At 44.0% G+C, this 24737-nt stretch overlaps 2 protein-coding genes across 4 annotated transcripts; one reads left to right on the forward strand and one right to left on the reverse strand.

Moving 5' to 3' along the window:
- The first annotated feature begins 61 nt into the window (after positions 1-61).
- On the forward strand, positions 62-14884 carry LOC139399881 (mitogen-activated protein kinase kinase kinase 19). 2 transcript variants are annotated; one of them, XM_071145006.1, is made up of 14 exons: positions 62-261; positions 2777-2970; positions 3747-3938; positions 4299-4459; positions 4748-4863; positions 5541-5704; positions 6480-6540; positions 7616-7694; positions 8416-8660; positions 8846-8889; positions 9017-11242; positions 12980-13084; positions 13327-14024; positions 14323-14884. In XM_071145006.1, exons 2-14 carry the CDS (start codon positions 2788-2790, stop codon positions 14396-14398), a joined length of 4350 nt encoding a protein of 1449 aa, XP_071001107.1. In that variant the 5' UTR covers positions 62-261; positions 2777-2787; the 3' UTR covers positions 14399-14884. The 2 variants fall into 2 exon arrangements, with proteins under 2 accessions (XP_071001107.1, XP_071001116.1); XM_071145015.1 differs by lacking the exons at positions 2777-2970; positions 3747-3938 and having other exon boundaries at positions 73-261.
- LOC139399896 (cyclin-T2-like) lies at positions 14660-24737 on the reverse strand. 2 transcript variants are annotated; one of them, XM_071145025.1, is made up of 10 exons: positions 24555-24737; positions 23461-23542; positions 23215-23343; positions 22640-22700; positions 22065-22127; positions 21802-21847; positions 18206-18369; positions 17969-18039; positions 16643-17789; positions 14660-16378 (listed from the first exon to the last, which is right to left on the reverse strand). In XM_071145025.1, the coding sequence occupies exons 1-10, from the start codon at positions 24710-24712 to the stop codon at positions 16311-16313; spliced, it is 1989 nt and encodes a 662-aa protein (XP_071001126.1). In that variant the 5' UTR covers positions 24713-24737; the 3' UTR covers positions 14660-16310. The 2 variants fall into 2 exon arrangements, with proteins under 2 accessions (XP_071001126.1, XP_071001133.1); XM_071145032.1 differs by lacking the exons at positions 21802-21847; positions 22065-22127; positions 22640-22700; ... (1 more) ...; positions 23461-23542; positions 24555-24737 and adding an exon at positions 19235-19377.

Here is a 24737-nt window from a genome sequence, read left to right on the forward strand (position 1 = left end):
TGGCTGACTATCTCCTTGGTAACAGAATGTAAACATTCAAGCTACTTAGGAGGGGAGGCATGCACACTGCACAGGGAAGGAGAGCAGACATACACTGTAGAAGCTATTTAAACTAGGAGGAAGTTTTCTTATAAAACAGCTGCTATTAAAATGCAGAACACTATATTTGTTTGTCAAAGAACATTGGAGTAAATGTGAAGCATGAAAATTGGCCAAAGGATTGAGTAAGATATTTCAAAGTTTGAGACAAGAATACTGAAGGTGAGTAAAGTTGTTTATTTCACTCAACTACTGCTTTTCTTTTTCAAGACTTCTTGCTTTAACTATGTCCATTCTGACTGACACTTCTAGTACTATTCCATTAATTGGTTCTAGAATGCTAATCTGTAAAGAACTCCCAAAATGGTTTAAATGACTAGTTGTCAGTCATGAATCCACTAGGATGCTGGTTAATGCTCCAGGGATGAATAGTTGTTGTTATTATGATGCCAGTCAGGCCTGTGGTTTGTATTAGCTCTCATTAACTCGTTGTCATTGTCTAAGTCACATCATGAGTCGGTGTTTGTGTCCCTAATGGCACCCTATCCCCTACAACGGTGTTTCTCAACTCCAGTCCTCCAGGATTCTCAACAGTACACATTTTTGTTGTTGCTCCAGACAAACTCACCCAATTCAACTCATTGATGGCTTGATGATTAGTTGACAAGTTGAATCAGGTGTGCTTGTCTGGGGATACAACAAAATGTGTACTGTTGAGGGTACTATATATAGTGCCTTCAGAAAGTATTCATACCCCTTGACTTATTCCACATTTTGTTGTGTTATAGCCTGAATTCCAATGGTTTTTCTCAACCATCAACCCACTATATCAAATAATGAATGTTAAAGCATGCTTTTAGAAATGTTAGAACATTTATTGGAAATTAAATACAGAAATATCTCATTTACATAAGTATTCACACCGCTGAGTAAATACATGTTAGAATCACCTTTGCCAACAATTACAGCTGTCTTTCTTGGAAAGTTTCTAAAGCCTTATTCACATTAGCAGGTTGAAGTGACACAAGTCAAATTTGAGCCATGTCACCAAATTACTATTGTCTGAACTCTGAACACACACAAATCCAATTTGGTTGCTTGTAACTTGCTGTTTGGACAGTAATTACAAAACGGATTTGAAAAACAGAACTGATTTGAGCATTAAGGCCTGTAGTGTGAACAAGGCAAGAGCGTTGCACATCTGGATTGGGCAACATTTGCTCATTATTCTTTTCAAAATTCTTTAATCTCTGTCATATTGGTTGTTGATCCTTGAAAGACAATTTTCAGGTCTTGCCTAAGATTTTCATGCAGATGTAAGTCAAAACTGTAACTCGGCCACTCAGAAACATGCACTGTCCTCTTTGTAAGCAACTCCAGTGTAGATTTGGCCTTGTGTTTTAAGTTATTGTCCTGCTGAAAGATTAATTCATATCCCAGTGTGGAAAGCAGATATCCAGGTTTTTCTCTAGGATTTTGCCTGTGCTTAGCTCTATTCTGTAAACATTTTTATTGTGAAAAACTCCCCAGTCCTTAATGATTACAAGCATACCCATAACATGATGCAGCCACCACTTGAACATATGTAGAGTGGTATTCAGTAATGTGTTGTTTTGTATTTGACCCAAACATAACACTTTGTATTCTTTGCCACATTTTTTGCATTTTTACTTCAGTGGTTTATTGCAAACAGGATGCATGTTTTGGAATATTTGTATTCTGTACAGACTTCTTTCTTTTTACTCTGTCATTTAGGTTAGTATTGTGGAGTAACAAAAATGTTGATCCATCCTCAGTTTTCTCCAATCACAGCCATTAAACTCTGTAACTGTTTTAAAGTCACCATTGGCCTCATGGTGAAATCCCTGAGAAGTGTCCTTCCTCTCTGGCAACTGTTAGGACGGACGCCTGTATTTATGTAGTGACTGGGTGTATTGATACACCATCCAAAGTGTAATTAATAACTTCACCATGCTCAGATGGATATTCAATTATTGCTTTTTATTTTTACCCATCTATCAATAGGCGCCCTTCTTTGTGAGGCAGATAGACATTTCAGCTTATGTCTAACAACATAATTCAACACTAGGGGGTATTATGTGTAGGCACCGTAGTGCATTACTTTTGACCAGGGGCCCTGCATCAAAAGCATTACACTGTATAGAGCCCTCAAACACAACTCTGGACATCAAAGCCAGTTCCACTGCTTTTTCTCCATTGTTCCCCTCTAATTTAGAGGGGACTCTAGGTGTGTGCAATTAATTATCAGGTAGAACAGAAAACCAGTAGGCTCTAGACCTTGTAGGGTAAGCGTTTAATACCGCTGGTATAGGGGATATAGGATACCATGTGAGAGGCAGTCATTCTCTGATACACATGATACAATAACGAGAGGAAATGTCCTTCACTCCACCTCTCCTACTGGAGCTTATGATATTATAGTAATTAAGCAGGTGCTCTAGATTAGGGTTGGAGTGAAAACCTACTGAACGGTAGCTCTGAAGGAACAGGGATGGAGAGCCCTAGAGGCTTGCATCAACATTCAACACAAACATGCTGAAGCCCCACACCATACGTGGAGGGACCAGATCTTGAAAGAGGAGAGTAACCATGAACCAAGTGTCCACAGCAAACAAACCAAGCTGAAAGGCAGCAAGCTATAGAGCAACAAAACAACCTTCACTGTTATCTCTTACATTCATCCTTCTGGCTTCTATTCTCGCCAACTTGTCAACAGGACCCTTGTGGATGATGGAGAGTAGTGAGAGAAGGGTTCTGGGGGCTGTTTTTGAGGTGCTGAGGGGAGAGCTGGATGTGGTAGGCCTGGGGCTGGAGGAGCTTGGAGATTGTCCCTGGGAGGAGGTGGATGTTCCCCGCATGGAGGGGGGCTGTACTCCCCTTATCACTGCATGCCAGAGGGGCTTGACTGAGGTAAGCACCATTGGGGGAGGGGAATTTGGTTTAGGGGGAGGTCTGTCTGGTATGTTAGTCTGCTTCAGTGACCCTTTGACTGAACTGATGTGATTAGTATTCTTATTGTTAGTGAATAAGCCTATATATTTGAATGGAAACACAGCATGGCTGATATGCTTTATACAGACTTTGTTCTGTTTATGTGGTTGCATGTTTATTAGTCTTGCACATTGTAATCTATATTCAACAAAAGCATCACTGTGTGAATGAAGGAATATTTAAATCAAAAACAGTTTAACGTACTGTGAGGATGTGAACAATCCATTTAAACACAGGTGTTGACCGTTGAAAAATTCTAGACTATTTATTTTTCTTCCCAATAACAATAACATGGTGTCATGTGACATTGAGGGGGGGGGGGGGGGGGGGGGGGGGTGAAGACCCATGATCATTCTCTGGAGATACACTATCAAAACAACCACATTACTTTGTTAGTAGTGTGTCTAAGGCCACAGGGTAACAATTGTTTGCATGTGTCCCAGGAGTTGGGTCTTTCTGGCTTTTGTTTTGACTCTGTATGATTTAACAGATTTTACTGTTGCCAAAGCAAAACATGGCATTGTACTATGTACACTGAGAAAACATGCAATAAACCCCATACTATTATGCTGGCTGTCATTTACTTGACCTTTGCCATTTTGAAATAGGGGACCAAAGCATGTCATTAACCCTACCCTACCAATAAAACATAGGAGGAGGGGGGGAGGGTATTTTAATGTAAATTTTGTTGTCAGGTTGTACACTTCCTTCTGAAAAGAGGAGCCGATGTGACTCTGTGCAACCATAGCAACCAGACACCACTGCATGTGAGTCTGCCAGTCCTCCAGGGGGTGCTGTTATCAGCCATGTTCAGGGCTCTGCCCCACCAGACCCAGCTCCTCCAGGCTGCTTGGCAGGGAGACCTCCACTCCCTGCAGCACCTTCTGGTAAGTCCGCCTCCCCCCAAAACTCCTTTACAACGCCCCACCATAGACCACACACACACGCGCACAAGCACACACCAACCGCGCACACAGTCACTGCCACCGCCACTGATATCACTCCCAACGCCCTTTACATTGTGTAACTGGAAATGTGACACACAGCATCAGGTGCTTGTCTAACAACAGGGTAGGCTAGAGTTTAGATTAGCACAAAGGACAGCATTGTATGGATGCAGCCGAAGCAGCTATGAGCATTCCATCTGTAATCATCTCCAGGACATTTCTCATTTGACCTTTCTTTGTTCGTAATGTGTAACTCTCAGGCACCAGTGCTGAGCCTATATCTCTATGTCTGTGTTGCAGGCCCAGACTGACCTAGTGGACGTGAACACTCAGAACCGCGACGGGCTGACCCCTCTAATGCTGGCTGTGAGGGACGTCGACTTGTTTGAGGAGCTGGACGTCCGGTTGCCATGGGAATACAGACCTGTGGAGGTGGTCAGGGAACTGCTGGCTCTCTCAGCGTAAGGAAACCTGCAGCAATGACAATATCACTTTGGTTTTGTTATTACAACAGCCTAAAACATTACATTATTACAGAACCTTATTGCAAAATGACCTTATTATTACTGCAATACAATTGTATTACAATCTTACAACATAATAATATATTACACCTCCCAAGCTAACAACTTCCTTGTTCCATAACAGCACTTACAAATAGTTTTTCACATTGCCCCTGCATTTTCATTGGTCTATATGCCGCCTTCCGCTCTATAAATTATGTTAATTATTCTCCCTCTTTCAAACAGTGACCTGGGGGTGTGTGACGTCAACGGCTGTTCTGCTCTTCACTATGCTGCACAGATAGAGAGCCCCCTGAAAGACGAACTCATCCACATGATGGTTGAGTCCCTCAGACAGCCAGGTATAACATGACTTTCAACCAAGATGGTCAGACAAATCCAACATAACACAACTCAGATGTTTGGTATGGTTTGATATATTCTGTTTACTTTTGAGGATATTCCAGGGAAATACTTCTCTATCCAAGTACAAACCATGTGATCTGTTGGTTATACACATACTAGTACCACACCAAATCTGCTTGTTTGTGGCATTTCGTTCTTATGACATCACAGCACTCAGGTCATGTACAACCTGATGCCTTTAAAGTTTTCAAATCGATCCTGACAGAAATGCAATACAGATTTGACTTATCTATTAGCTTAGTGTATAGCACAGGAGGCTGCTGAGGGGAGAACAGCTCATAATAATGGCAGAAACAGCACAAATGGAATGCCATTAAACACATGGAAACCATGTCTCTGATACCATCCCACGTATTCCGCTCCAGCCATTATCATGAGCCCCTTCTGCCCAATTAAGGTGCCACAAACCTCCTGTGGTGAATAGTATTGATTTAGTCGATCCGTGCAGTGTGTACTTGCGTAATCAAATGTTTTCCTGAGCTTGGAGGAGGGGTCAAAGCCAGCACTCATATGGGAAATCCTGGTGAATTCCTGAGTGTGTGAGAGGGCCTTGTTTCCTCTTGTGCTCACTGACTCCACACCTCCGTCTCATTCTGCCCTGGTCAACAAACAGCGCCCACGCCCCTGGACCTGCAGTGCTTCCACCCTGATGAGCTGAGAGTAAACTCCCCCAGCCCCTCTCCTTCTCTAACCGATGAGCTGAGAGCAACAAACTCCCCAAGCTCCTCTCCCTATCTGACCCAAAATGTCCTCATTCAGACTGCTGCCAGCACAGAGGTAAGTGATCCTCCGGTTGTACAGTTATGTAAGAAGTGTACAAGTCTGTCATTTAGTGGAGACCTACTTCATAATGTGATTTTGTTCACTATGTGTTAACACATTTTAAGATCATCAAATATATTACAAGACAAGTTAGTTGTATTGCATCAAAATAAATGTACTACAACATAGCTTCTGTCTCAAATACATTATTTATTACTTGCCCAAATATCCTTAATCAATTAAAAGGCATAATCCATAGTGGCTCTTCCCCTAAAGCAATGGGGCCCAATTCACCAGAGACCTGAGTTACATCAGTGTAATTGGCTGGTGGGGAGTCTGTGTTCTGACTAGATGACTCTTAGCCATATCCTGACTTTGCTTTGAAGTGGCCTTAACAGGTGAGACAAGGGCAGGGAGCGCAGCTGGCTACTGTCTGGTGTCTAATGACCCAGCCCACTTATTGAATAGCGGAAGGGCAGATGGTTGAAAGAGGCTATCCCAGGGGCACACAAACATAGCAGACTGGGCACTAACGTGAAGCTATATAATATTTTAGGGCCCCCCCAGGGAAATTAAATGGGGTGGAGTTGTTAATCAGATGTTTAACAATCTAATTCGTTATAGGCTCTGAAATAAATGTCAGTTGAACATAACCACTAGCTACAACAACAGTCACCATTGTCCTCCTAACTGCACTTAGGACAGTGATATCATAGATATTTGTGTGGATTCATGCCAAATGCCACAGGGTTTAAGGCTACTTATGACCATTCTTATTTTCCCATTGTAGGATTTGCTGGAGTCTCCAGAGTGCGTTCCTTTATCCGACCATCATAAAGCCATCAATCAAGGTAAGCTGTATTTCCTTATTGTGCACTGTCACCTACAGTAGGTAGGGTCTTGGACAGTGACTCCTTGTGTCCCTGGTCTGTGTGCCCTGTTGGCTCTACACAAGACCACCCCCTCCTCCCAAACACACCCTTCCCCTCTCTTCACACACTGGGCCTATCCCACAAAGAGACAGCCACAAAGGCCAGCCCTGCCATGGCCCAAGCTGATTGGGTCAGTGTGCTAAATCACTCCCCTCAAGGAGACACAATACAGACTCCCAGCTGGAAACCTTCCTGACTCCTGTCAGACACACACAACAGAAGAGTTGCTCAGAGAGCGAAAACGAGAGCGAGCGAACGAGAGGTGTACAGCCCCTCTCAATCTCATTCTGTCATATAATCTGAGTAGGCTGAGATGAGGGTAGATTGGACTAACTGGCTCTGAAACAGGTAACGTCTATTGTTTCTTATGTTGTTCTCCAACCACTTTGTTTGGAAAGTACTATAAATGCTAAATGTCATTTGTAGTTTTCTGCACATAGGCTGTGTACAGAAACAGTTGTGTGTAAAAACAACATGTAAATAGTGTAAAATGTTTGGTATTATGCAGCGATAATAAATTATATTATGGATTCAGTTGGATCTTGGTGAAATTCTACTGAGTTTATCATAAACAGTGTCATGGTGGAGCATCTGGGCTCCCGAGTGGCGCAGCGGTCTAATGCACTGCATCTCAGTGCAAGAGGCGTCACTACAGTCCCTGGTTCGAATCCAGGCTGTATCACATCCGGCTGTGATTGGGAGTCCCATAGGGTGGAGGACAATTGGCCCAGCGTCGTCCCCGTTTGGCCGTCATTGTAAATAAGAATTTGTTCTGAACTGACTTGCCTAGTTAAATAAAGGTTAACTGGAGAAAAATAAATTCGGACTTGTCAGTGGACTGTTGTGATACCGAATGCTATCCTACGTGTAACAGAGGAACCATTCACTGTTGGCTTGGGACTTTTGCTGTTGACACACAGTAGCAGTAATGTCCCTGCTGTGTGTGAAAGGTACATCAACCCCTACTGACCTCAGGCTGTGTTGGGTCCTGTAGATAAGGGGCTCTCCCTCTCCTTCCAGAGCGCCATGATGGACATGAGGCAAGCCTACCAAGATCTGGGGAAGGGTAGCAGGTGGGCACGCACACACGCTCCATGTTAATTAGAACGGCTATAAATTAATACAACAATACAGTAACCACAGGGCAAATTGAGTCAGGAACACATCCAAACACCAACACCTGTTCATACAGACACACACAAACACTTATGCACACATCCTTGCTATTAACTAGCACTCTCACACACAAACAAATCCACCATATGCTAGTCCCTCCTCCTTGTGTGTACTTCACCCCCCCACCCCCCTCACTTACATAAATACAGAATAAGAAGTGTCCAGTTACAGTCAGGCCAGCAGTCATCATGTCAAGGGCATGCCAATCTTCCCAAACAGAGAACAGAGGGAGACTGAGAGAAACAGAGGGAGGGAGGGAGAGTCTACTTTCTGAAACAGATCATTGTCTGTAGGGCTCTTACTCCTGAAAGAGGTCCAAAGGGATCCTGGGAGAATAAACCCCTTTGAAAAGTTCTCACTTTACAGCATCAGCCCCTGGCCAGCGTCCTTCTGCTGTGCCCTCTGTCCTGCATCCACACAGAACAGAGAATGTCCATCCCTTTCATTTGCACTGTGTTCATTGTTAGGAAATTATATAAGATTACCCTATGTCTCAGCTCCATGTTTTGTGAATTATAGATGATTTTAATGAACCAAATTATTTTACCAAGATTACCTGTGAAGAGCATAGTGAGGTGCAAAGGATTTATTCTCAAATCTACTTTGTTCTCTCTCCAGTCAAGGTTCATCTCTACCCAGTCTGTGGTTCAGAGCCAGACACTTAGACAAACTGGATCCTACACCGGGGCTATTGAACACCACAGGAAGCTCATCCTGCCTGCCTGTTCCCCCCAGGCTCAGATGTGAGGCTGTGGCCCCCAGCCCGGTGGCCCCTCACCCAGCCCAGCTGAGCCAATCTGCCCCCGGTCTATTGGAGCCTCTCCTGGACTCTCTGGTCCAGGCCCGAGTTCACATCCAGAACAGTTAGTAATATAATAATGATATGTCTGCTAAAGGCTTAGAGGACAGTATAAAGGTCAGCATGTTGTTGATTCATTTGTTTAGGTAAAGGTCATGCTCATGAATGTGTTTAGAGAAGTACTCTTTGTTGAAGAAATTAGTTATGTAATTTTGTGTATGTAAAGCTTGGCATGTTCTTGTCTTGCAGGGCTTGGATGTGGTGAAACGGAGAAAAAAAGCAGTTGTCGAAAGGTAGGTCAACTCAAATAAATCATGTTTTATTCGTACATCACATTTTCATACAGCTTCCTTAGTTTGTAAAAACCACCTGTAATCTGCTATTTATTCACCGTTGCCTTTTCCAATAATCTCTGTCCAGGGCTCCTTCCCTGCCCTGCTTCCAGGCCCCATTAGGACCCCCAAGCTGTTAGCCCCTCTGGAGGGGAGGCATAGAAACGGAGGAGTGCTGCCCGGCCTGAAGCACCCTTCTCCCCTACAGCCCATCAGCCTTGTGCCCCTGATGCCCCTGACCTCCATAACCTCCAGGTTGAGGAGGGAGAGGCTGGCCAGGACCAAGGTGAGCCCCAGAGGGTCCCCAGGCACCAGGGGGGGCAGCGAGGAGAGCAGCTTCAGTAGCCGATCCTCCATCGACTTGGAGGTAGAGGTGGATGACAATAAGAGAGACTTAAGAGACATAAGAGAGACTACAGCAAAACAACATGCTGGAGAGACTTTTGAGGGAAGGTTGCAGTTGGATCTAGACTCATCTGGAAAGTTTAATGTTGGAGATTACAGTCAGGATAATGCAGACCATAGGAATAGGGAGTCGACAAGACATCAGGGTGCCTTTCCTAGAGATAACAAGGAAGGAGTATCTATCAAATCTGACCCTGGGGGGAGAGGGTACAAAGCAATAATTGAGTTGAGTCACCAACTTAACCCCGATTTGACGAATTTCAAAGATGTTAACAGCACTTCATCCTTTGAAAGGGACTGTGAGGGTGAGGTTGTGGCAGTGGAATGGACAAAGGTGATGTGCTCAGGGGGTCTCTCAAAAGAGACTACAAGTACTGAGCCAACTACCACATGTCCCTTTGCATCTAAAAGAAATGGAAACAAAGAGATTCAAGTTGATGACAATGCAAAGACTAGTGTTGTGGATGACACCAAGTATCAATGTCTTCCTTCTACTGTGAATGTCACACTACCTGAATTAAACCCTACTACAGAGAAAAAGATCAAACCTATCAAGCCTGCCAAGAACAAAGAGAGTAGAGGCAGCACTAGCGTCCAAACCAATCAGTCTTTCAACGTCTTGGCACACAAAGATCACATTCGGGGGAACAGCAAGTCCAAAAGCAACCTGAGGACTTCACCTATTCCTTCACAAGTCAAAAGCAAAGTCAGAAAACCTCCTGATCTCATCGTCAATGGGATAATCTCTACAAAGACTGGTCAGAAAAGCACAGACTCAACCTCTGTCAGAACGAGGGTTACAGAGCCCGTACATCCAAGCTGCAAAAAGCTGAACGATAAAAAGGCATTTAAAATAAAAGTACCTTGTCAGAAACATATTCAGCAGAGGGAACCGAAAAGTGCCAGACAAGCCAAGACTGGGTCACAACTGGGGACCCTGAGGGCCAAGTCAGCTGTGGACTACATCACGTATAGTGATATCTTCCAGGAAATCAACACCGGGGATGAGGAGGGACCAGTCATCTATGAGATGTTTGCCGGCCCGGTGTTTGACAACATAAGAGTTTCCAGTTCATGTGAGAGGACGAGGCAGGTCCTGTCTGCCCCGTCTAGGAAGACCCAAACCCACAGGACCAAACACAAATGCCCTAAACCACTGGAGAGCAGAAGAGTGAGGCGAAGCCCTGTGGACAAGGCCAAGCAGAGGAAGAACAGGGCTATTAGGCCTATATCCAGGGGAAAGTCGCATCTGACGCCTATCGCCAGCACGCATGACAAAGACCACGTGGTGGTTATTTCTGGGCTTGACTGGCAAATCCACATCCAGACTAAGACTGAGCCGGTCCTCGGTAAAGATGGAGAAGAGACCGTCTCTCCCAGTACACCAGAGGTTCAGGAGGGGGACCATATGTTGTCACTGTCAGTGATCGAAGAAGTGCTGTCTATGTCCAGCCATGCGCCAAACCCACTAATCTCTCACCACCGGCCGAGAGACGAAACCTCCCCCAGTCAGACAAAGACTAAACTCACATCTCATTCTGTCCCAGATGATGATCACCTTCATGTGCTGCACAATAGGGGTCCCATGGGGAACAACATGTCAGAAAATGAGAAAAACAAGGCAAATCATTTAGACCACTCATTCACCCCATCCGATTGCCCTGTGCAGCCTAAGATCAACACCTGGACCTCAGGTAGCTGTGACAGCAGGACAGTGTCCCCTGTGTTCCAGAAGTTTCTGGATGATGTGGGGGAGGGACCACTGACCGATGACCTGCTCCGTTGTCTGGCAGAAGAGCTAATATCACTGGATGAGAGAGATGGTGTATGTCCAGAAAACAACTGTGACTCAGACCAGAGGGAATTCAGAAACAATTCTGAGCTGAGATGTGAGAAGTCATTACTGGGGGTAAGTTGGCACTAGAGGAGTACCTACACCAATTACAGCTAATCATATATACACACACATACAGTGCCTTGCGAAAGTATTCGGCCCCCTTGAACTTTGCGACCTTTTGCCACATTTCAGGCTTCAAACATAAAGATATAAAACTGTATTTTTTTGTGAAGAATCAACAACAAGTGGGACACAATCATGAAGTGGAACGACATTTATTGGCTATTTCAAACTTTTTTAACAAATCAAAAACTGAAAAATTGGGCGTGCAAAATTATTCAGCCCCTTTACTTTCAGTGCAGCAAACTCTCTCCAGAAGTTCAGTGAGGATCTCTGAATGATCCAATGTTGACCTAAATGACTAATGATGATAAATACAATCCACCTGTGTGTAATCAAGTCTCCGTATAAATGCACCTGCACTGTGATAGTCTCAGAGGTCTGTTAAAAGCGCAGAGAGCATCATGAAGAACAAGGAACACACCAGGCAGGTCCGAGATACTGTTGTGAAGAAGTTTAAAGCCGGATTTGGATACAAAAAGATTTCCCAAGCTTTAAACATCCAAAGGAGCACTGTGCAAGCGATAATATTGAAATGGAAGGAGTATCAGACCACTGCAAATCTACCAAGACCTGGCCGTCCCTCTAAACTTTCAGCTCATACAAGGAGAAGACTGATCAGAGATGCAGCCAAGAGGCCCATGATCACTCTGGATGAACTGCAGAGATCTACAGCTGAGGTGGGAGACTCTGTCCATAGGACAACAATCAGTCGTATATTGCACAAATCTGACCTTTATGGAAGAGTGGCAAGAAGAAAGCCATTTCTTAAAGATATCCATAAAAAGTGTTGTTTAAAGTTTGCCACAAGCCACCTGGGAGACACACCAAACATGTGGAAGAAGGTGCTCTGGTCAGATGAAACCAAAATTGAACTTTTTGGCAACAATGCAAAACGTTATGTTTGGTGTAAAAGCAACACAGCTCATCACCCTGAACGCACCATCCCCACTGTCAAACATGGTGGTGGCAACATCATGGTTTGGGCCTGCTTTTCTTCAGCAGGGACAGGGAAGATGGTTAAAATTGATGGGAAGATGGATGGAGCCAAATACAGGACCATTCTGGAAGAAAACCTGATGGAGTCTGCAAAAGACCTGAGACTGGGACGGAGATTTGTCTTCCAACAAGACAATGATCCAAAACATAAAGCAAAATCTACAATGGAATGGCTCAAAAATAAACATATCCAGGTGTTAGAATGGCCAAGTCAAAGTCCAGACCTGAATCCAATCGAGAATCTGTGGAAAGAACTGAAAACTGCTGTTCACAAATGCTCTCCATCCAACCTCACTGAGCTCGAGCTGTTTTGCAAGGAGGAATGGGAAAATTCAGTCTCTCGATGTGCAAAACTGATAGAGACATACCCCAAGCGACTCACAGCTGTAATCGCAGCAAAAGGTGGCGCTACAAAGTATTACCTTAAGGGGCCTGAATAATTTTGCACGCCCAATTTTTCAGTTTTTGATTTGTTAAAAAAGTTTGAAATATTCAATAAATTTCGTTCCACTTCATGATTGTGTCCCACTTGTTGTTGATTCTTCACAAAAAAATACAGTTTTATATCTTTATGTTTGAAGCCTGAAATGTGGCAAAAGGTCGCAAAGTTCAAGGGGGCCGAATACTTTCGCAAGGCACTGTACCTGTGGTTGTGTGTGTAACTTCCCACCCTGTGCGGTTGTCCATTAGGATTTTACCACACCTGGAGAAGTGCTCAGTGGGTCTGGGTTGGTAGTGGATGATGCCATCACCTGGAGGAAAGGAGAAGTGCTGGGCAGAGGAGCTTATGGAACTGTGAATATGTTTGCTTATTAATTGCCTCGTAGAAAAGGAAAAGTCACATCACAGTAAAGAGAACCAATCATGCCAACACCCAAACCTTGCTATAGTTGTATAATCCCATATCAAAACAAGGCTACCTTCATTATATAGAGATATTCAAATGAAACAGTCAAGCTAATCTCTAGGGTCTCAAATTAGCACCTGAGCCTGTCTGTAATAGGAATTTTAAAACTTCACATTTACGCTGTTTTTAGGTGTTCTGTGGACTGACCAACCAAGGCCAGCTGATAGCCGTAAAACAGGTGGCCCTGGACGCCTCAGACCTTGAAACCGCAGACAAGGAGTACAACCGTCTACAGGAGGAAGTAGACCTCTTAAAGAACCTCCATCACGGCAACATTGTGGGATTTCTGGGCACCTCTCTGCGGGACCACATGGTCAGCATCTTCATGGAGTATGTCCCCGGAGGCTCCATCGCCAGCGTGCTCCACCGCTTTGGTCCCCTTCCGGAGCGCGTCCTGGCCCTGTACACCCGCCAGATCCTGGAGGGGGTGTCCTACCTGCACCTCAATAGGGTCATCCACAGGGACCTGAAGGGGAACAATGTGATGTTGATGCCTACAGGAGTAGTCAAGTTGATAGACTTTGGCTGCGCCCGCCGTTTGAGATGCCTCACTCACACATACAGTCATAGTGACCTCCTGAAATCGGTGCACGGCACGCCCTATTGGATGGCGCCAGAGGTAATCAACGAGACGGGTCACGGCAGGAAGTCGGACATCTGGAGCGTGGGGTGCACAGTGTTTGAAATGGCCACGGGGAAGCCGCCGCTGTCACACATGGACAAGATGGCAGCGCTGTTCTACATTGGGGCGAGGCGAGGCCTAATGCCCTCGCTGCCTGACAGGTTCTCAGAGGACGCCAGGGATTTTGTTCAAGTCTGTCTGACCAAGTGAGTTGATTTACAATTCTGTCCTACATATAATATTTTTAAAGGCATAGTTCAACTAAATGACTGGATGTTTCCTTACCTTGAACCTGGTCTCCGAATATGAGGATTGGGATCTACTCTGGGTTTATATAGAATGCTACGAAGACTAAAGTAAAACAGTGTGGATTAACATTTCAGTAACTTAATTAGATTACCAATTATTAAATCAAAGATAAAATGTGACAACTCACCAACAGTCAGTAAATCATGATAAAAGGGCATCCAAGTTGAATAACATATTAATCTGTCCTCTTTGCAGTGACCAGAAACAGCGCCCGTCTGCAGAACAACTATTGGACCACCCTTTCATTCCTAACAATGTGATCTTAGTTTAGGACCTACACTCAAAGCTGTTAGGAAATAACGCCAGATGTGCCAATCAGGAACACCTATCAATCATTTATATAACATGTCCAAATTGTATTTTTAAATGCCCTTTCAAATGTATTGCTTGAAACTTAGATACTTTCCCTAGGCTATTACACAAATAATTCCTTGAATATTTGGGGCACCTTTGATACAACGAGCATTTGTCAAACATATTGCATCCATACTTTTCATATAGCATACAGTAAATAACAATCATACAACATAGGTAATGTGTTAAGGTAGTGGTAACTGTAAGATTTATTTCTAGAACAAAAAAAAAAAAAAATGGATGTCAAGGTTTGCATTTGCCTTCTTGTTGAGACCAAACCACTGTAATAATGTCTGTGCCCAAGAGTATAATCACTATCAGGACTGGGGAAATATACCATCTTGGCCTCAATACAAACTCTCTGCACACTGAAATAAAGGACTAACCAGTCAAAGAACAGTTACTATTGTGTGTCCAGAATTGAGAACGATATACTCCATATATATTAGGAAACTGACCCGTTGGAGAACAGCATACAAGCCACCGTACTGTATCAACACTGACAGCCTTAACTGCTAGCCTGGTCCCAGATCAGTTGGTGCTCTTGCCTACTCCATTGTCAAGCCATATCAATTACATAAGGAGTTGGCAAGAGAGCAGAAAGACTGGCACCCAGGCTACTTTTATGCTGTTGTTTTCTTTCACCAGACATAAACAATACTACATTACTTACCTACAGCTTTGTATCTATGGGCTACAGCGTCAAGCCAAGTAACAATTTTGTGTAAATGCTCTTCACAGCAAAGGTTAGGCATGTAAACGTTATAGCACTATTATTATTGTCCTCTTATCATGTATGTCTTTAGTTTTTTGTGAGGCAAAGCCTTTGGCATCCAGCTTAAGGTAATCTTGGAAGTCAAAAAAAAGTGTACAAATTGCATGGCCTCTGACAACATGCCAGGTGGTTGTTACTGTTTGTAGGGTCTGGATTGGCTGAGTTGGAACGGTCGAAGTTCAAGTGCCATCTCCTGGCAGCCAGCCATGTGTAGTACAGGCTCTAAGCACAACACAGGAATGCGGCAGTCAGAATCACCGATGATAGGACTCCTACATCAAGTCACAATAGTATTTTTTCCCAATATATATATCTTGTTATAGTTACAAGCAGCTCCAAACCTGAGTATTTATGGTTAGCTTTTTAAACATACAAAAATGTATGTACATTTATCTTTACTTTCTGTAAACAGCGGTCAGCTTTCTGCATTATCCCTTTGATGATTGCATGCAGATCCTACATACAGTATTCAGCATAAAAAAGGAAAAAATAATTCAAGAGAAATAAACTAAAAATCCAACTTCCATTGGCAGCCATGTTTGGCCTGCCTTTACTTCTGTCTGAGCTAAGCCCCCCCTGCCACAACGATGAGCTACTTGACATGTTTTCTCACCAGAATGGATAACAGGTGTGGCAACGCTGTTTAAATTACTATTTAAAAAGAGACTATTAGAAATTGCACCTTTCGTGCCTTTTCAGTATTTATACTTTTTTCCCCTCCGAACATGGAGATTTAAACTCGGATGACCCCCTCGACACACGTCCGCATTCCATGACCCATCCTGAGAATATGGAGGACAAAGCAGCAATTACACATTGAAAGGGGCAGGACTATACCAGCACTGCCAAAAGATCAGATGATCAGGAAGCATTCATTTCTCTCTTTTTGCCTCAACCGTTGAGATGTCCTACACTTTCTGTTATATTTTTACTTTACCTTCCTATGCTTTGCTACAAAGGGTTCATGAGTTAATTCCTTGGGCACTTGAGAGAATCGAGCATGTCAAAAGTGTTTGTAGTCTGCCCGTTGGCAGCAAACGCCCGGCCGGCTCCCTCAAGACTGCGGCTCTCCACTGGCTTCTTGTCCAGTTTCACTAGGGCGTTGAGATGTTCGTAGCCCACCTGGTATGTGACAGGGGGAGGAGGGGGGAAGGGAAGGTTAAAACCAGAGCTGTGACTGAGACGACACACACTGTGACTGAGACGACACACACTGTGACTGAGACGACACACACTGTGACTGAGACGACACACACTGTGACTGAGACGACACACACTGTGACTGAGACGACACACACTGTGACTGAGACGACACACACTGTGACTGAGACGACACACACTGTGACTGCAGCTGAACAGAGGAACAATGAGAGGAGGAGGAACTACCTGCGCCGCCCTTGGAGCTTTTGCTCGTTTTGGAGGAGTGGTGGTTGTGGCTTGCGACGTGTGGGTGCCCCCTCTTGCGGGAGGAGCTGGAACCAGAGCTAGGGGCCATGCCCGCCACCCCCTCAACACCCCCCAGCCCTAGGGGTCTCCGGAGGACGGCTGGTCCGGCCCCCGCTGGCCCCTCGGGGACGCCTCGGCCGTTGCCACTGTGCTGTGCTGCATGAAGGTGAGAGTGGCCGTGCTGCTTGTGGTGGTGGCGGTGGGTTGAGTGTTCTCGGTGCTTCTCCTTGCTCACTAGCGGGCTGGAATGTTTGCTCTTGGCCCCGCCCTCATCAGAAGAGCTGTGGCGCTCCGAGGACACCTTGATTTTCATCTTCAGCTCCTCTTTGCTGGCCACGCCCCCCTGAGAAGGAACTGGAAGGCGGAGTTTGAGTGAGCCCCCCTTGTCCCGTTTGTCAGAGGGGACCTTGTCCTGGCCTGGCGTGGCGAGCTTCATTTTAAGAGGGGAGGCAGTGGTGCTGCTGCTCCCAGGGTTAGGGTGGAGCTGCATGTGTTTCCTGTGGTCTGATTGGACAGAGGGTATATATGAGTCCCTGCCCTCAGGCTCGAAACTCTGCTGCTCTGCCCTGCGTTTATGCTGCACCGCCAGCTCAGCAGCGTGCTTCTCTCTATACTTGTCCAGGGACATTTTCTGAGCCGGCGGGGGCGGTGGAGGGAAAATTGGCTGCTGTTGCTTCCCCACACCCCCCCCCGACCCGACCTTGTGTTCATGTTTAGTAGGGTTGAACTCTCCTGTCTTATCAGGTCTGTTCGGGTTCATTGGAGCACCCTGCTGGAGGCCAAGTGCATCTGTTTTGAGGGAATAGCTTCCTCCCTCCAAGCGAACCCCCGTATCCTGGGGCCAGTCGCTGGGGGCTGTGAAGGTATAAGAGCTGCCCTGCATGGACGCGATAGAGTCCAGGGAGAGGGGCCCACTGGCGTGCCCTGGCAGAGGGACAGGGAACGATGAAGCGGCTTTGGAGAAGGCTGAGTTGGAGACCCCAGGGATGGCATCTCCCAGGGAATGTTCGTGGATCAGGGAGGGTCCTGGGTAGGGGTCGTTTGCCTGAGAGCCATCCCCCTTGGTCTTCTTGGCAGCTTGCGTGGTCTGGCGAGTGGGAGAAGAGAGAAAGATGGCGTGACGAGGCGATTTTGCAAAGGGCATTATATAAAACTGTACAGCAATATACCTACACTGAATTAAAATCAGCAGACACAAGACGCTCTACAGTGTTTAACGTGAGTAAGAGGTCTTAATGATTCACTGGTGAAAAACAGAAGCTTTACCCTCCAATTTCGTATCCTCTTCAACCTGCTCGGTGTCTTCTCCAGAATCTGAAGGAACTCATGCGTCAGTTCTGAAGGCAAGGAAAGATCACACTTGGTTTTAACACCTAATTCATAGCAATGACATTTCGCAAACATTTCTCATTGACGAAAACAAACTATTCTTCTAAACTAAACCACATTGTAACTGTGGCTTTTCGACTATGAGCATAAACCAAAATCAAATCAAAGCCTCACCATCGAGAAGCTCCAGTGTGACAGAGTTGTCCACGTACTCCCACCAGTGTTTCCCGTCAGTGGAGACAGGGATCTCCCAGTTGGACCATTTACAGGCCAGGTGGATGCAGACGCAGGCGATTACTGTGGGCTTGTGTTGCAGGCAGAAGGTGGTGAGGTGGAGGCTGCGTGAAGAGAGGCCGGGGCACAACGGGTCACATGGACGAGAGGGAAGAAGAAACAAAGAGGGGAGGGGGGGAATCAACGTTAGTAACAGGTGCTTAGGGCTGAGGTAAAACATAGTATTAGAGAAGATTAAGAATCATTATAACAGAAATGTTAGACCCAGATTGACACAGTTGCACACTTACCAAAATAAACAACAACTGACATGCAGAATAGATCATGAGTCAGTTTCACATTGTGGCTACCATCCTAGTGTTTACCACAAGGAGCTGCAGATATAGCAATAACTTCAATTCTAATTCAAAAAGATGACTTGTGTTTTTTTGTGTGGGGAAAGTGACCGAATTTCACCCTTTATTGAAACATCAACCACCAATAAATAACACACAAGGTGAACATTTTATGGCAAAGTAAACTCAAGTTACTTCAAACAGACACTCATTCTGCATTCATCACTCATGACTAACTGGTTATGGTGAGACATGCATAGAAATGCCTTCTTCTGGTCAACTCCAAGTTGGTTTGAGTTCTAAAAGAACCAGAGTAATAGAGAACTAGATCGAGCTACAATATTTTCTAGCACAGAGAGCTAGATGGTCTTTCAAATGGTAGGCTGTGGTAAAAGCTGGATGGTAACCTTGTGTCACAACAAGTACAATGTCTGGACGCTAGACATAACGCATATTATTATTATTTTTTTTATCCATCTCCTGTATGACCGCGCAGCCAGAGACTAGTGCGCATACAATCCAGAAAAACAACAGATCAGAAGTTCCAGAATTCACCATGGTGACTAGTATTTCCATGGTTTGGATTCTAAAACAGACATTCCCATTCAAGTCAATTACATTTCTATGCTCCTACTTGCTGTGGCTGGTCATTGGATTCAGTTAAGGCATTAAGAAGCCATTTATCCTCGAATTAGAGCGATGTCTCAGGCACAGCGGCAACCTCTTATTCTCCTTGTTCACTGTCTATAAGCCTCTCCAGTTCAAACGTCTCAAACCCAGCCGAACAGGCCGCTTTTGGAACACAACGTTGTCTTTGGCTCTTTGATAATTGTTTCTATAAACAAAAAAAAACAATATATATGATTGCTGAATTACAGCACTTTAATTAGGACTAGGCCTAACAGAAAAGTGACTATCAAAATCTGCATCCAGACACTGTAGTTTGTTTTGAGGGCATTCAACAGTTGGAAACAAAAAGGCTATATTTAAATCCCAACCCAACATGTCATGTTAAAAGTAACCCTTTAAGGACCTAGTTCTACGAGAATTTGCAGACCATGAACTGTGAAAGGTTGTTTGTACGTGGAAAGCCAGAAAGAATAATACGTATGATAATGGGCAGATGTGGCACCAAATCAGTATTTTACAATGCAATGAAATGGTGCATGAAAACATGAATTCTTCTCTTCAAAGCAAATAAAAACTTGCCATTTGAGCAGGTCCTTAATGGGTTAACATCAGAAATGTAAAATTGGCACTTCCATTTCTGTTTTATATACAAAACAACGCATTCGGGAAGAATTCAGACCACTTGACCCTTTCCACATTGTTACGTTAGACTTTTCCTAAAATGGATTAAATCATGTTGTTTTCCCTCTATCTACACATAATATCACAAAGACAAAGTGAAAACGGGTTTAGAAATTAATGCAAATTCATTCATTTAAAACAGAAATACCTCATTTACATAAGTATTCAGACCCTTTGCTATGAGACGTGAAATTGAGCTCAGGTGCATCCTGTTTCCATTGATCATCCTTGACATGTTTCTACAACTTGATTGGATACCACCTGCAGTCAATTCAATTGATTGGACATAATTTGAAAAGGCACACACCTGTCTATATAAAGGTCCCACAGCTGACAGTGCATGTCTGAGCAAAAACCAAGCCATTAAGTTGAAGGAATTGTCCGAAGAGCTCAGAGATCGGATTGTGCCGAGGCACAGATCTGGGGAAGGGTTTCCAAAAACAATTACTGCATCATTGAAGGTCTTCAAGAACAAAGTGGCCTCAATCATTCTTAAAAATGGAATTAGTCTGGAACCACCAAGACTCGTCCGAGAGCTGGCCGCCCAGCCAAACAGAGCAATTGGGGGAGAAGGGCCTTGGTCAAGGAGGTGACCAACAACCCGATGGTCACTCTGACAGAGCTACAGAGTTCCTCTGGTGATGGGAGAACCTTCTGCAGCACCCCACCAATCAGGCCAGGTAGAGTGGCCAGACGGAAGCCACTCCTCAGTAAAAGGCATGACAACTCTCAGACCATGAGAAACAAGATTCTCTGGTCTGATGAAATCAAGATTGAACTCTTTGGCCTGAACGCCAAGCGTCACATCTGGAGGGAACCTGGCACCATTCCTACAGTGAAGCACGGTGGGGGCAGCATCATGATGTGGGGGTGTTTTTCAGCGGCAGGGAGACTAGTCAGGATCGAGGGAAAGATTAATGGAGTACAGATAGATTCTTGGTGAAAGATCTCTGAATGTCGAGTGGCTCAGCCATAGCCCAGACTTGAACCTGATCAAACATCTCTGGAGAGAAGTGAAAAGAGATGTGCAGCGACGCTCCCCATCCAACCTGACATAGCTTGGGAGGATCTGCGGAGAACAATTGGAGAAACTCTCCAAATACAGGTGTGCCAAGCTTGTAGCATCATACCCAAGACTCGAGGCTGTAATCGCTGCCAAAGGTGCTTCAACAAAGTCCTGAGTAAAGGGTCTGATTACTTACAGAAATGTGATATACTAATTAAAAAATATATATACACGTTTGCAAAAATGTCAAAAGAACGGTTTTTAGCTTTTATCATTATGGAGTATTGTGTAGATTGATGAGGACATTTTTTTTCATCCACTTTAGAATAAGGCTGTAATGTAACAATGTGGGAAAAGTCAAGGGGTCTTCATACATTCCGAATGCACTGTATATGATGTCATTCCACGAAAAAGTATTTGGTTAACCGACTTAAAAAAATGTAACTTAAGAAAATACTTTAAAGCTATTTTCTGAAATTGGAAAAATACAAATAAAAAGAAAATAGGGTATTGGTACTTACCGGGATGACTTCTACGTTATGTTTACATCTGTGTAATCTTTAGCTGCTATTCAGGCTACCAAAGTGTCTTTTTAGACATATGCACTTTTGTAACCGAGCAAACGTGAGGTTCTAGCGCACCACTACACTTCACATTGTGCATTCAACCCCACTGTGCCAACTCTGGTCCCTTGTACAATACACCGCACTGCAACCGGGGCCGGTACCGCCAAACGCCCTCAACCTGGGGGGCAAGGAGGGGGCTGGCATCCCAGTAGCCACCGGCGCATAGAGGGCCGTTGGACACTGAAAGGGTACCCTGCATTAAAGGAAGCTATAGTGTGCAGTAGTCACAGTGCAACAAAGGAGGGTCAGGATAACAACCTGTTGGTAGCCATGAAATAGGAAGTCTGTGCCAGATCCTTGCTTGCTGCAAGTGAAAGAAAAAGAGGGTAAGTCTTTGCCAACCAGTAAGCTCCGGTAAGGGTTATCATTAGAAGTTCACAAATTGTTCATCATGTTTTGTGAACTCTAAGGTCAACAATAACTTGTTGCACAATCATTATGTCAGCATTATCTTCCCTCTCACCCACGTTAGAGGTTGGGTGGACTAGAGTGCATGAAAGAGCAAAGAAAGAAGCCTCTACCTCTCACTAGCTGGGAACATTTCACCACATCAGTGTGTGGATGTTCAATAGTTATTTCAAATCCTGGAACAAAATACATGACAGGTGAGTTTCAACAGTAACAGTTTGTAGATGAAATGTATTAAAGTTCTATTGTTCTTCCCCTCTATTATTTATCACAAGAGCACAGTTAGGATAACATGTGGACTATGAAAGGGAGTTCTCATTTCTTTCCATCCAAATAAGAGTTAGTATATTGGTGTTGTATAAGCAGAATGGCCACAGATGGTGGCCACATAGAGTATATCGTAGTCATAGAGACCACAGATTGGAACATGCTTGGGACTGCTGTTTGCCAAGATCTGAAATTCATCATAACAGAAGAACATTTTGACCTGCGCGGGTACAATAGAATTATGGCATTGAGGAATGATCAACATGTTACCATGACAAACATAATTTAAACAGTCTGAAAAATGGAAATTCACCAATGCCTGGCAGCAATGAACCAACAGAATAGTCAAACATTATATTCAAACACTTTGTAGACAAGATCAAGCTCTCACTAAATGCTCACTCAGTCAGACGTCACTTACCTAAAGTCTGCAGCACTATGGTTTCAAGTATCACCAGCTCTTGAGCTTGCTGGAGGTATGCCTGAAGTTCAATAGACAATCATTACATGACATTTGTAATGTGTCTATCCATACCTCTATTTCAAAGCCCAATTCCAAACTGTAACAGTATTGTTTTCTTAGTGTCAGTAGTTTCAACTCAGTCTCGCTACTAGGAATAATATGAACACGAAGATCTTTCTGAGACTGGACTGAGACATCAGTCTGACAAAGCCTGAATATTGTCAATCTAGACTCGCCCTCTGGTGACAAAGGAGAATATACACTGAGTATAGCAAACATTAGGAACACCTACCTATTATTGAGCTGACATCAATAAGGGACCATAGCTTTCACCTGGATTCACTTGGTCGGTCTCATGGAAAGAGCAGATATTCTTATTGTTTTGAATACTCAGTGTATACTAACACTTTGTATAACCCTTTACACTCAAACCTCAATACAATCACACAAAAGGAAAGTGTTCAAGCCATTGACAAAATGGGACAAGCAGGGAGGTGGGAAGGGAAAATAAAACCTACAATACCCATACTTACATTACTCTTTGTATCAAGCGGGGTCTCTTGAGGGTTTAGACAAGCATGGGCAACTTTAATAACATGCTCAAGTTTCCGAGGTTGCTCTTCAACTTTCGCAGCTAGGAATAAGGTGGTTGGAGAAATTATCTGTAACAAAATAAATGGATTTGAATATATTAGTAAGTAAACATGTTGCAAATTGTCTGTATGGAGAAAACAGACAGTCAGGCTGACTATACATAATGAAGAAAATAAAATACTTACATTTCTGTGGAATTTGGTGAAAGAGTGGAACATATAAAATCTATGCATGTAAACAATTGCTGTATTTATTGTAAGTTGTGAGCTGGAGAAAATGGGTTAAGGAATTCAAATATATTTTAACTTACGATGTTTCATCAACTAACTAAAATTATGTATTTTAGTCCACAGATCCCAGTTGCGTTTACAATCAGTCCAATTGTGATCTTTTTTTTCACCAATTGGTCCTTTGACCAATCAGATAAACTTTAAAATCTGATGTGATAATTTTTCCCCACTGATTTATCTTTTGACCAATCACAATTGGGTTGCATGTATAAACGCAGCCATTGTTATCCACGGAAGCCATTAGTTACTTAATTAAATCAAGTCAATGAGATGTGGCAACTTCTAATCATTTGATCCACGTTGTGTTGACAATGCCGGATAGATACTAGCGAGCTATTAGTTAAGGTACAGTAGCTAGATAAATTTGATCCAGTAAGCAACGTACTAACATGGCAAACGAGCAAATTAAATTGAGAAATTCAACAATGCACGTCCTGCTTTACCTGAGTGAACTTGCTTGAGCTAACTAGCTAAGCAACTTAGTCACAACGAACAAGCTAGCTTGATAGGACCGTTCAATGCTAGCTGACTAGTGTTGGCATGCTGGGCAGCTATCACTTGTCTAAGCGAAGGAACTATGATTCATCATTGAATATCAGCGTTAGCTAACTAACATTTCAGTTATGGTAACTAACAAGTAGTGGGCTAGTTAGCTGCTAGTTTGCTAATTATCGCCAGAGAGATGCCCTAGTTAGCTGCTAGCATGGCTAGTTTGCAAACTATCGCCAGAGAGATGCCCTAGTTAGCTGCTAGAATGGCTAGTTTGCTAACTATCGCCAGACAGATGCCCTTCATGTTGGGTGATGTTTACTAGTTAAACTTGGATGGATAATAACCTACACCACACTGGCACATTTGAAATGTTCTACTATGACAAAATAATGCCGAACATAACCTGCCTCTAGCGCGTGCCCCAGACACGGGCCTACAAAGAGCGCTAGGTAAATCCTTCGACATCTGATGACTACAAGCTTGTTTATAAAGGATACACGTTGAGTCTCTGGCCCATATCTTGAATGAGGTTAGCCGCCTGCTGTCGGTAAGATAGCTCCTTGTCCGGATCCACTCCCGAACGGCGGGACGGCGTGGCTTCGATTTGCTCCCGGGTGAAAAACCATTTTGAAGAGGATCCCCGGCACGCCGCCATAGCTCTCCAGCTTTCACACAGCACA

The sequence above is a fragment of the Oncorhynchus clarkii genome, chromosome 3 (genome assembly GCF_045791955.1).
Source record: "Oncorhynchus clarkii lewisi isolate Uvic-CL-2024 chromosome 3, UVic_Ocla_1.0, whole genome shotgun sequence".
In the NCBI taxonomy this organism is placed as follows: Eukaryota; Metazoa; Chordata; class Actinopteri; order Salmoniformes; family Salmonidae; genus Oncorhynchus; species Oncorhynchus clarkii.